Here is a 12,852-nt window from a genome sequence, read left to right as displayed (position 1 = left end):
TTTGAAGTCGCAACTCGCTGGAATATGCAGTGAAGCCAATGGTCTCTATTTAGATGCGGTGTAATTTCTCTACGTCATTTTCGAAGCGAATTTTTTTCTACGGCAATAATGTGTCTCTGATGGGGCTTCGTCATAGCTCTTATGTGGTCGTATTGGTTTACTGTCTGATATTCTAGCTTCTCACATGTTTCATTTTTATGTGGTCACAGATTCTGCATATATATCAAGGATTTTTTGGTGGCATTGTTTTATTTCTTTGTTCTTGCTACAAGTTCTTGCTCTAGGAAAGTTAGTGTCCAACTCGCTTTAAGAATATGCTCAACAATAGCTAGTGATGATTATTAGTGTAGAAGGAGCTCAGTAGCTTCTCATCTGAAATCAAACATATAATGTTGACGCGTCAAATACTCAAGACACTCACACTCGACCGAGACTAGCGCAGTTCTTGCATCTGAACCCAAACAGACGTTCAACGACTGGCTTTGGGGTTTCCATTTTCATGAAGCAGCACCAAGTGGCCTTGAGCTTTTCGAGTGTGGGACGCTCATCCTCAATTCTACATCCGCAGGCAAAGATGGAGATTCCGTGCGGGATTACCTCGCTTTCGACTGGTGTGCTTTCTGGCCTGGGCTTAGTGAGCTTGATCGTCATGTAGAATTTGTTTTGTAGTGTTGGTCTTGTGAGTTGCGCGGAAAGATTTCTAGGGTTGAGAATTCAATAGGAAGGGGTATAAGGGGACGGCTAGTATCGTTGTTTGAGGATTGTTCAAAAATAATCTTAGAAGAGGAGAGGGGGGTGTGTTTCTGTCGTGTATGTGCGAGGCAAGGGTATCCATCTTTCATATCACTGATAGCTATCGTTCATGTTCCATTTCTATCACGCAGATGGCCAGTAAGACAGTTCACTTCTCTCGTATCCAATAGCTTCTTCTCAATGCAGTTACCGTCTATATCGAGAGCCCACCTGAGACCAATATGAATCTCTTTGTTCGAACATGTAGTGAGTGAGTAAGACATAGTTCGCCCACCCATTCTGAGGATACCTTATCTTGTTACCCGCAGAGGCTTATGGTGTGAGCGACAATGGAAACAAGAATATACTCTGTAGTTCTTCAGGGTTCTTCGGGTACCTCGCTTCAATGGTGCAACCAAAATGAAGCTTTACAAAATTGTGATCCACCAAATAAAAAAGCAAAACAAAAAACATACAACAGTGGGGATTCGCTGGTGGTCACCCACCCAACTACTAATCCACCGATCTGAAGCTTGTGTATGGCAGAGCGGACGGGATGCCCAATTCTCTTCAGTCTATGGTCGTATGTGGAAGAAGGTGCTTTGTTTGAAAGTATATTCAGTTTTTTGGCAAAGTAAAAGTGGTAAGTCTTGGCGGCCACCTCAAGAAATCTGAGAAATTAGCTAGCTTACAAGTCTGGAATCGGAAGACTAATTGACTTGAGGTCTTGATTAGTATGTTGGAGAGCGTTAGTGCTATAAGGTATACTAGGTATTCGGCTCTTTTTCTCCTCGCAAAACTTGACCTTTTGTTTGCGGAATCAGGCGATGCGTAGTGCATCATATGAGAGGTATCATTCACTGCATATATTTAATATTGAGCTGCAACTGGATTTATAATGGCTAATACTATCTTGACCCATTTGCGTATTTTAAGCTGGATGCTTTTTCTAACGGGGGTATGAAATACGTTCTAAGGAGTGGTTTAATTTTTTGGTGAATTTTTTGGGATTTTTAGTATTGATAATGACGAAACAAAGGAAAGCATCGAAGCATAATATATCTCACTCAGCTCCACTCAATCGCAAAAAAAAAAAAAAAAAATGGACTGGGGGGAAAGGGACAACATTACTTGGACTCACCTCGTTTATCCGCTGCTTCCACCTTCAAGACATCGCATGAAATATCCGCTACAGCTTGTCCGTGTTTCCATCCCCGATGAATCTTTAAACATTCTACCTCCATTACAACTCGCTCTGCCCCACGAGGAGCATACGAATGTAAGACTGTGAAAGGTTGAAGAATAGTCGGTCGAATCATACGTCCATTGCGAAAGGTTGTGACTCCTTTGGATTGGAAATGGATTTGGAAATCGACAGGGACGTTGCCGGACCCAGGTACTCGCCTGGTGCTTTCGAGAGCACAAGAAAATTTGAGCATGGTTGGGTGTGAGGCGGGCAAGACGTGACAGTTGAGGTCGAGAATGAAGTGATGGGGCTTCAATTCGGCACCGGCGTCGTGGTGGTAGAAGGTGAAGATGTCGTGTGTTCGTTCGTGTTGCTCTTGGGCGGTGATCGCTGCTGCGAGGCTGGCGATTCCGAAGAAGAGGAAGATTTTCATGAGAAAGGATTTCATGATTTTGAGTTCTGGGTTGAGGCTTCTAAAATTCGCTTTGATTGTGAAATTCTAGGATTTGGATTTGCAGATTCAGGATTTTTTGTTTCTGATTTCTGTGAATTCAAGGATGATGAAAAAAATGAAAAGGATAGAGATAGAAGTAAAGAGAGGTTTATGTAGATTAGAGAAGTGATTTGTTTTGATATTGTTCAACAACTTGTATGTGGTCTAGGTGTACTAGATAAAGAGCTTGAAAAGCACGGTGAAATTTCAACCTAGTCTCTACTTCAATACTTGAAAGTGAATTTCAGGGCGTCTATGCGCACTCCTGGCTAACGATGGAGAGATGTGTTGCTCAAGAGTCGAGAGGATGTTCCTAGACTGTTCAATTGCCTCCCTTTCCATTCACAATAACTCCATGATCATATGAGTTGTAGTACCGATAGTTTTCCAAGGAGTACCCATATTGTGATCTATAACATGATTTTTGACCGCTTCCTGTCCATTCTTTGCAATTGAAGTCATCAATTTCCAACTATTCATAGAATCCCATGCTACATATCCTATCATCGTCTCATGAATGGATCTTCGTTTGTTGGCATTCGATTTTTCGTCGGAAGATTGGTGCATTTGGAACAGCATACCGGTATCTGCTTGACTTCCGGTACAAATACTTGTAAGGTCGGACTTGGAGGAACGAAGCGCACGCTGGTCCGACTTTTGCACGTGGCGCAATATCTGATTTCGAGAAGGCACATATTTTATGTGGTGACCAAGATTTGAGGACCGAGGAGGCAAGATGTAAGTTACTTGTGAATCGAAAGTTCGGAGAAGCATTTGAAGGCACTGAGAAAGCATGCTAAGAAACAATCGTCTTCCTTTTCTAGTCATTAGATCACGAAAGAAGATTACTCATTTTCAAGGAAAGGGGGTTCTAGAATCTAACGAAGGAAATGGAATTATCTCCGTTACACGTGTCTCTGACGTTCATTGTTTGGAGATAATGCAGAAACCGGCATGCCCACCCGGACATCGATAACTCTTTCTTCGCTTGCAAGCGAGCTTATTCTAGAAACAGAGAACAATGAAAGGGCTTTTCATCAAAGAAAACAAGTCTAAGACAATAATATAGTATGAATTATGAACAAAGAACATTGCCAAAGCAGTTGCGTGAAGAATCACTTGGACACGGCTTGTGCTCTACAAATGGTATGGAGTTCTAGATTGTACACCCCTTTCCTTTCGAAAACCATCTAAGCGATAAATTACAGAAAATATCACTACTTTCAGAACTAAGAAAACAAAAGAAAAAGGTGGGGGGGAGGGAAGGGGGCAAAAGGTGAGCAACAGTAAATGTGTATCTACGTGCAAACTGCCTGCTCACGATGGAGCCACATTATCGGCTACTTTTGGGAGAAGAATTGTCCGCAGAACAATCGACATCACATGCAGGAATACGAAGAGTTCAAACACACTAGCTACTGTGATGTGGAGAATTGTGTACTGCCGAAATCGCCCGAAAGATTAAGCCCGAGTCGGCACCATCACGGCCACGACTGGCATTTGAGGCTGTCATGAGAACTCTGACCGAGCCTTTGTGTCGTCCGAAGATGAAGTTTTGGGCTATAGATCAGATTAGCTAGATCAATAGTCAAATTTGGAGCTAGGCCTAGAGCATTAATTTTGATGCTAACGCTTGTGTGAAGTGGCTCGACCGACTGAGAAAACAGTATTGGGGTTTCGATAGAAAGCCCGCAATCGATTGAAACTTCTTCTGGGCTTTTGGGGAAAATCCAAAGTCATATGTTGTTACAAATTGTGACATGTTTCTCCTTGATTCAAGTTTCCAGGAACGGTAATATTGGGGGCCGAATGGATGTACCTCCTCGTTTACTGTGCCAGTCGGTGCATCTCGAGATCATGCCACAAAAATATTCTCTCACGATGCACAGAATTTCCGATCTGTCATATTATGCAGCTGTGATAGAAAACTCCTAAGTCAAGATCCGGAAAAGAATCATAGTGATACCAATACCAATAAATATTCTCCTAGCGGCGTACCAACGAGACCAATCATTTCACATGATCATATTCGTCCCACGGTCCCACCTCAACGCATTTTCCCAAATCTATCTGTGACGTCGTATCTCCATCAATCTCACCTCTCCACATTTTCTCAAACTTTCGCGGTACAGGTACAGAGATTTCGATTGCCGATATCTCGCGTGTAACACTGCACTTGCGGCCCGCAGCCTTGACATCTCTTTTCAGATCCGACCAAATCCCCTCCACGATTCGAGCGTTCTTCTTCCAGAACGGCGTCGTGTAACGTAGGGAACATGCATACCAATTGATTAAAGCAATACGGATAATAGTAACGCAATGCAGGATCCGCCGATTTGGTCGAACGTCGTTGCACACTGCAAGGAGAGACAAAGTAGAGGGCCCGGGAAGTAGGCTCGGCCGTGTTTGGATGTCGTACTAGATCTGAAGAGTTGTATTGTTGGGGGCGGAATCGTGCGGGAGGTTGCATATTTGTTTGAGGTTGGAGCCACATATGTCATATTGATGTGATACTATCATTGCGTTGTGTGTCGCAGAATAATGTACATGAACTCTCTGATGGGTGGATGTCCTCTGTTTAGGAAGGCGCAGGAAAATCTCCGTTTTGACGCATGCTGTGACCACGATGTGATATCTGGGAACGGAGAATTATTAGGTTTTGGGAATCAGGAGCTGATACTGTAAGACTGAAATTGGATATGCCGCAGAAATAAATGATTGATTTACAGAGTAGAGGGAAAAAGAAGAGCAATTAAAGATAGACCAGAGATATTCCCGTGTCCATCAGCTCAACATTAGGCGATGTTGTCCAACAATGATCAGTCTGGTCTCTCCAAGGAAGTTACATTTCAAGCCATGGGATTTAGTTGGTCCTCCCTGGAGGAAGTAATCGGCGGATAAAATTCCATATTGTCCATCACTCGAGGAACTTTCCTCAGCTATTTGTCTCACCTTCTAATTCAGCGATGTATAGTAATCGGGTATTCTCAGGAACAGGTAACAAGAACTAGTCGTAAGTAAAATGTCTCGTAATTGAATGGCTGACTACAGAAAAAAATGATAAAATGGTCTCAACATTTTCCCACGGCTCGTAAGCCAGGCCTGAATTCTGTATTCCCTGTCGCGTCACAAACGCCACTATGTAATACACCCATGCCTGCATCGTGACAACTGCCACCCTTTGTACCACCTAGAACGCCAAGTAAAGATCACCGTTGAAAAGTTTCAAGCCTTGAACGCGCCGTGGAGATTCGCTGGTTTGAACGTCTGCCTGAAAATTTCGAGTTCGTGAGTGAAACAAGTTTTGCTACTTGAGCTTGATGACTTTGAACTTTTTGATGAAGAACTTGGACTGCTAGAGCTGGAGCCTCCGGGACCTTCACATGGCTCAAAGGCAAAGATGATGGCTGAAAACTGCTGGTTGAACTCGTTATCACGAACAAGCAGCTCACGCCAGATGTTTGCAACTTCTTCTGGTGGATTCTTGAACCCTGGGCCAAGTCCATATGTTCCGATTACGATCTTATCATAACCGTAGAAAATTGCAATCCGCAGGGCAGTCTTGATGGAGGCTTTCATCAATTCACGTTCTGTTTTAAAAGAGTACTTTTTGCCTGAGCTATCAAGCTTGGGACGCTTGACGGTAGGGACAGAAATTATGGGCAGTGCTGGATTCTTTGTCAACAAGGACTTCGTGGTTGGTGCTTTGAAGACTCACATTTGTATTCTGACCACGGCTCATACTTTTCTGGTCCATTGCGGAAAACAACTTGGGCTTGTTAGGCAAAATGCCACATTTGAGTTGAGTCAACTTACCAACGTTCTGAGAGATGATACCAGCTTGTTCGGGAATAGGGTAATTATTCGAAGTAATGTTATCTGGTGCTGGTGTCGTCAAGCAAGTATATAGAGTGCTTCGTCTGGCTAAACATTCTTCTGGTTGCATAACACCTAAGGAAACAAATTAGAGTGGGGCAGGTACCCGGTTTGGAAAGTGCATACCAGCTTCCCAATCCCCACCTGGCCGTCTTTCATGCGCCGGCATGATGACTGGAATGGGTCGATCGTTCTCGCTAGACGTCCATTCAAGAGCTAGATCCACAGGATCTCGTTCCATAAAAGCTTTAAAATGTTAACCAATAAATTCTAGGTTTTCCCAAGACCCTAGAAGACCTACCGAATGTATACTGTCTTGATTCCCTAATTGGCTGGTCTCGCAAAGAATCCGAATGGCATAAATACGAAGTAGTTGGCCACTGCGGACATGCACTGCGTATATAAGGGACATAAGTTTTCTTCGCCTCAGCAGCGATCTCTGAAGGCTTTGGCTTTGAGGGGGGCATGTTGAAATTGTAGATGGAACAAAAAATAAGAGTTTAGACGGAATGAGAAATTGACGAGTGCAAAGCGGCGGGATGAGAAGATGATGGGTATATATTGAAGCAAATTCTTGAATTAAAAGCTTTAGTAGATATGGTTCACCGCGATAATCGATGGCAAAACGAAGGGCATGGCTCAAGTATTATATAAACGAAGGGATACAAGAGTTGTGGTTCAAAAAAAAGCAAATGCTGCGAGCACGATCTAGTCCACATTCCTGATGCACGATCTCGATCACAGACCTGTAGCTGATAGATTCCCGGAACTTTTGTCAGTCAAGAAAAGGCATATTGATGATTGATTTTTTGAGTCCAGACTCTTTGAGTCAAGATCATTTCCACCGAGCTGAAGACATATCGACAGTGAATTGGAGGCGGATGATATGGGTTGCAGCTTCCGAGTCCTTGCTACCAAGTGACAAAAAGTATGCATGTTACCGAAGACCGACCCAAAGATCTTAGGGTCAAATCCTGTGGGTTACATAAGATTCGCGAGAAAGAGATCTGTCAAATATCGTCATTCTCTAATTAGAATAGGCAAGGGCAGATGAGAGACAATATTAGCCCGTGCATATTCGGACTGGTTCAGACTGATAACGGGTATAGACAGAGTAATGGGATACCGGTGCTGTATAACGTGGTACCAAAAAGTGCGTCTTCCAGAACTCGTTGTGCAAGGCAGGCTCTCGTAACCTGGTATACTGTGGCAGCGGAATTGCTGATGTAGATGCCTGCTTATACAATTCATTTGGGAGAGATTTGAGGGATGATAAAAACGAATAAACAAAAGGACTGAGAAAGCAATATGAAAAATTTTCTCTAATTTTGAATTGCTTTTGGCGGCGCCCAGACTCGTAATTCTATGAGCCCCTGACGAGGATGCGAAGGTTAGAGTTTCCAGAACTTGATATAGATATACTTAGATCACAGCCCCATGTTCTGTCTAGTTAGAACGTATAATGTGGACATTTTCAACGATTTGGTTTGATGAGTGATCATGAATTAGATCTGAGGGACAGTTTGGAATGCTTAACCAACGGCTCGGGTCGTTTCGGTTCGGCAATGCTCTACCTAATTCGCTGACACCACATTTAGCGCGCGGCTACGGAGACCCTCATTTGCCACTATGTCTTGTAATATCAGAAACTCGAATGAAACTACAAACATCCAAAAGAATGGACGATTGACACGCGATCAAAGTCACCAAAGCCAACCACAATTATTCCGTTTGGAGATTTTTGTAATTAATCTCGTCGATCTTGCCAAGCCGCCTGCTCCTTCTACATATCGAATAAGAAACAATGGTACAACCCCGCTTTTTGTCAAAATCAAGATATGTCGCACAAGCTGCCATTCAATCAAGGAGTTTCAGTATTTCTTATCCCACCAGAGCTTCCCAATTATCCGTCGCGAAATTACTTGGAACATCTCCTGAGAATGTAGATGAGGTTAAAGTCAATGTCAATGGTTTCATTCGTTCAATTAGGAACCAAAAAAAGATATCGTTTGCTTCAATTGGCGACGGCTCAAGTGTGCAACCGTTACAAGCTCTTCTTACTCCACAACAAGCTGAAAGGTCTGATAACCATACAAATAAGTTCTCTTCCACTCCTAATCGTACGATAGACTTTCGACGGGTACAGCTGTCCGCCTGACTGGATATTGGAAACCTTCCCCCAATCAGAAGGCACAAAGCAATGAATTGCATGTGCTTGAAGTAAATGTTTTAGGTGCCGCGGATCCCGCCGTATGTAAGGCTTGGATGCAATACGTTGTCATTGATGATCACTACTGATCTGGATTGGCAGACATTTCCGCTACAGAACAAATACCATACGCCTGAATACCTCCGCACCATTCCTCATTTGCGGACCCGAACGCCCTTCAATTCAGCATTACTTCGATTCCGATCGCAAAGCATAGCTTCTCTGACACAATTCTTTACCGAACAGGATTATGTCCAAACACATCCTCCTATAATTACATCTTCGGATTGTGAAGGCGCGGGGGAAGTCTTCGAAGTGGGCAGCGCGCACAAAGGACCAGTCGGGAAAGCTGATGATGGAACATTCTTCAGATCGCCAAAATACTTGACTGTTTCGAGTCAACTACACTTGGAGGCGTTGGCCCAATCAGTAGGAAGGGTATGGGCATTATCTCCTACATTTCGAGCCGAGAAAAGTGATACGCCAAGGCATTTGAGCGAGTTCTACATGTTAGAAGCAGAGTGCAGTTTCGTGGAAAAAATGGATGAAGTTATGGATCTTGTGGAAAACATGCTCAGACATTTGACAACGAACCTATATTCTACTCAAGTAGGAAGAGAAATACTAGAATCAAAGCGAAGCGGAGATGAGGAGAAAGATACAATAAACAGAAGACATGAATTGACACGAAGATGGGAAGGTATGATAAGGGGGCCTTGGCCGCGGATCACTTATGCGCAAGCAATCGAAGAACTTGAAAATAGTGGCCAAACGTTCGAATATCCTCCTGTCTGGGGTTCAGGTCTTCAAGCTGAACACGAGCGATATATCGCCAATAAGGTCGGACTAGGATCGCCTGTTTTCGTAACAGACTATCCAAAAAGTATCAAACCATTTTATATGCTACCTTCAGAAAGCTCGCGTGTAGGGGGGACTCTGGAGACTGTCCAGTGCTTTGATCTTCTAGTTCCGGAGGCATGTGAGATTGTAGGTGGATCTATGCGTGAGTATAGATTGCCAGAGCTCATCTCTGCAATGCGAGCGAATGGGATGGTACGAGGTGATGCAGGGGAAGAAGAACTTGGTTCCTTGAAATGGTACACAGAACTGAGGCGCTGGGGAAGCGTACCTCATGGAGGATTTGGCTTGGGATTCGATAGGTTGCTGGGGTATCTTTCTGGTGTACAAAATATCAGAGAGATAGTTGCATTTCCAAGGTGGGTCGGGAGATGCGATTGCTGAAATGAACACACATGGCGCCTAGTGGTTTCGAGGCGAGAGACAGCAAACCTAAGATCCCTTTGCCATGAGGCTCTCTTAGGGAAGTCCGATTGCCCCGATCATAGTGGGTATTATGAGAATAGAAGGGGTTATGACATGGAATCACTAATTCATGCAGCGACACTCTCTTGACAATAGGAAAATGCCTCGCTGTAGGCAATCCGAGACGCAAGAACCATCACAATTCAATGCATCTTTTCACTTAATCCAATACACTATAGTGACGGTGCCATTCCCGGATGATACTTGCCTGCATCAATCTCAGCATGATCGTTACAAGTTGACTTCGCCTTCTTACGAAATTTTACATGACGTTGTTTGCTCACCGCCATCCTATCCACTGCCTAGCCTTCAACCAACCATCAACCGCTCTTTTTAATTCTCGAATTAAAACCATTGGAAGCGCATGAGTAAGATTTCAAATTAGAGTCCTCCCCACATAATTGGAAATTCACCGCAAATCTTCACCAAAACCATGATGGCGAACTTGTGCCCCCAAAATGCAACAGCTTAATTCCTGGTGGTCATATACGAATCTTCAACAGCTTTCATTCTGATTTTAGCCCCATTCGCGTGTGCATGCCCCTGGCCCCCAGCTTGAGCTTTCGGCGGGCAACGAAATTGATGTTTGATTATATATTCACAGGTCATTGAAATTTGAGAAATCGGTTGCAAAAGTAAGGTGGCGCTCTCATTTCAAAGTATAGTAGGTGTCCGCATAAAGTTTTTGAGCTGAGTATAGAAGACGTTTCAAGTTTAAATTTATACTTAACCGGGCGGGACGGGTGGATCAATCTGGCCGGGTTCTCTGTACCCGGTAGTTTACAGCGGAAGGCCCCCAGAAGTAAAGATTCGTTTTGATATTTAGGGTTTATTCACTGAATATTAATATTTCTGTTGTTTTATTATTATCTTCGCATTCAGCACACTTCGTTATCCTTATGCCAGCAATGGAAGCAATAAATAATCCGAGAGTTGAGAAGGGCGTGGCTGTTTTGTTTGAAGTATGTAGCACTGCATTCACAACTGTTGGTGACTGTGTACTGCAAGAGTACCATCTAACATATCGTCACATCGAGGGAAAAACTCTGCCTCAATTTATGATCACCGATACCTCGAATTTAAGATACAGATTCGCCAAACAACAAATATCACGCCGGTAAATGCGATGAAGCTTACTGTCCAATCACCAAGACTATCTAGGTAGATGTTGAGATAATGGAATCTCGGAAATCCAAACAAATGCCAACAACACGAGGAATAGGGTAACCTCCTATAGGCGCCAAGATTTGAGATATAAAAAGATCATCGATAGATATATCAAATGCGATGAAGATATGGAAGGACGGGAAACTCTACCCGTTTTTAGTTACTAGAATATGTGATTGATAACATCTGATACGTCGTTGAAGCATAGCCTCGATAGTTCCTAAAATATGAAAGTCAAAAGAGAGTATTGTTTTAATTTATCCGCCAACCTTAGACAAGCGCCGAAGCGCACTCTGGAAGATGAACCGATGATCCCGGATGGCTAGTTTGGATAATTTCGACCGAGACGCAACATCTTGTGTTTTGCTGTGCCTCTTGGGTAGCTATGTGACTCGGACTGGGTTCTAGGCGGCCGGGCAGACGCTGCGCTTTGCTTCGGATTAAGCTGAGAAATTAAGCGCCACGACCCTGCATATACATGCTTGTCTTAACTCTCAACCTCAAGCCAAGTTTGGCGTTGAAGGAGAATTGTATTTATTATATTTTTGGTTTACGCGGGCTTATTTTTCTATACATGACCCCAGATGTCTTCCCTTCCGAATGGAGTGATGATTTCGAAATAAAACTCCTATTCGTCACCATATCCGATGTTACTATGCATTCTTAGTCCCTGCCTGCCCTTCCAAAAGAGCTTCCCAATACTACCTCAAGCTCTCCACCCACACAAACCTGATGCACTACCCCCTGTCTCTACTCAGTACCCCAAAGCTGGGGTCTCAATTTACCATATCATCACGCCGTTCTTACCTCGCTTCCGTGCTCGCGTGCTCATATCTGCATGGTGAGCGCATGTTGCAGACTGGAAGTCCACCTTCTTTCTTCTTATTGCAGCCACCATATCACCACAGCCGTTGAAGAAGTTTAGAGTGTGGACATCTTCATGGGTAATTCCCAAATAGGAAAATGGAGAAAACAAGTTTTTTCCTCCTCACTACCGGAAATTGTGTATCCGGATGATATTCCTAGAGTCAAATTTACACGCGCCTCATTGTTGCATACCTGGGCAGCCGCCACCGTCCATTCATTCCGCTTTTTCTTCATGAAAATCTTTTTCTCGCTCACTTGATTGCTTGCTTGTTTCTGGTCTGCATTTGCAATATCCTGGCTTGTCATTGTCTGCTCTTCTTTTTTGAGATGTAGCTCGGCTAGATTTATCATTTTTGCCAATTGTTGGTGATGGTAAGATTTTTATATGAGTCAGATATATAACCTAAACATTCTGTATTCTAATCATTCCTTCGCCAACCCTGAAAAGGCAAATAGATTTATGCCCCTGCCAAGTGCCAAGTCTACACACTGTATGCATACCACCTTCCCGGAACATATTCATGACTAGGTTAATGTCAATTCTAATCTCATGGGACTCCTAGGGCAGAATCAAACAGCAGACTTAATTGGACAAGCGCGCAGAATTTCATGCGGATCGGATACCTATCTGTCCGTCCCTGACATCTAGGATCTACAGGCAAGAGGTGGAGTGCGGCCTAGACTCATCGTTCCTACAGAGTAGAGAAATGCAGGTTATGTACTATGTAGAGAGCCTTAGAATGGGGAGCTACTTCGTTAATGGAGCGTTGGGGTGTGCACGAGTATGCCTGTCTATGTTTGCGTTTATGTAAATGCGCATAAATTGGATATAGGATTTTGTGAATGGAAATAAGGTGTCTCCTATACTGTTTACTGAGAATGAATGGGTCGGAGAAGTAAGATTTTTAAGAGGACACAGCGAGGTTCACCTCACAACTTCATGTACGATAAGAGTGGAGAGAGAGAGCCCCGATGGGTGGCGGCGAGCCTTACTGGTGT

The 12,852-nt window shown here is 43.6% G+C and overlaps 3 protein-coding genes across 3 annotated transcripts; 1 reads left to right on the top strand and 2 right to left on the bottom strand.

Annotated features, from left to right (window-relative positions):
• Positions 1-1,712: 1,712 nt before the first annotated feature.
• BCIN_02g05060 (hypothetical protein) lies at positions 1,713-2,609 on the bottom strand. The gene has a single exon (XM_024691357.1). It carries the CDS (start codon positions 2,364-2,366, stop codon positions 1,860-1,862), a length of 507 nt encoding a protein of 168 aa, XP_024547127.1. The 5' UTR covers positions 2,367-2,609; the 3' UTR covers positions 1,713-1,859.
• A 2,810-nt stretch (positions 2,610-5,419) lies between these two features.
• BCIN_02g05050 (hypothetical protein) lies at positions 5,420-7,152 on the bottom strand. The gene is made up of 5 exons (XM_001546690.2): positions 6,589-7,152; positions 6,414-6,533; positions 6,228-6,362; positions 6,130-6,180; positions 5,420-6,079 (listed from the first exon to the last, which is right to left on the bottom strand). Exons 1-5 carry the CDS (start codon positions 6,752-6,754, stop codon positions 5,637-5,639), a joined length of 915 nt encoding a protein of 304 aa, XP_001546740.1. The 5' UTR covers positions 6,755-7,152; the 3' UTR covers positions 5,420-5,636.
• A 791-nt stretch (positions 7,153-7,943) lies between these two features.
• Bcslm5 lies at positions 7,944-11,263 on the top strand. Its single transcript, XM_024691356.1, has 3 exons — positions 7,944-8,366; positions 8,417-8,537; positions 8,599-11,263. The coding sequence occupies exons 1-3, from the start codon at positions 8,092-8,094 to the stop codon at positions 9,736-9,738; spliced, it is 1,536 nt and encodes a 511-aa protein (XP_024547126.1). The 5' UTR covers positions 7,944-8,091; the 3' UTR covers positions 9,739-11,263.
• The last annotated feature ends 1,589 nt before the right edge of the window (positions 11,264-12,852 follow it).

Source organism: Botrytis cinerea, chromosome 2 (assembly GCF_000143535.2).
Source record: "Botrytis cinerea B05.10 chromosome 2, complete sequence".
Classification (NCBI taxonomy): Eukaryota; Fungi; Ascomycota; class Leotiomycetes; order Helotiales; family Sclerotiniaceae; genus Botrytis; species Botrytis cinerea.
The sequence above is the reverse complement of the archived record's forward strand: the minus strand, read 5'-3'. Positions and strand labels throughout refer to the sequence as shown.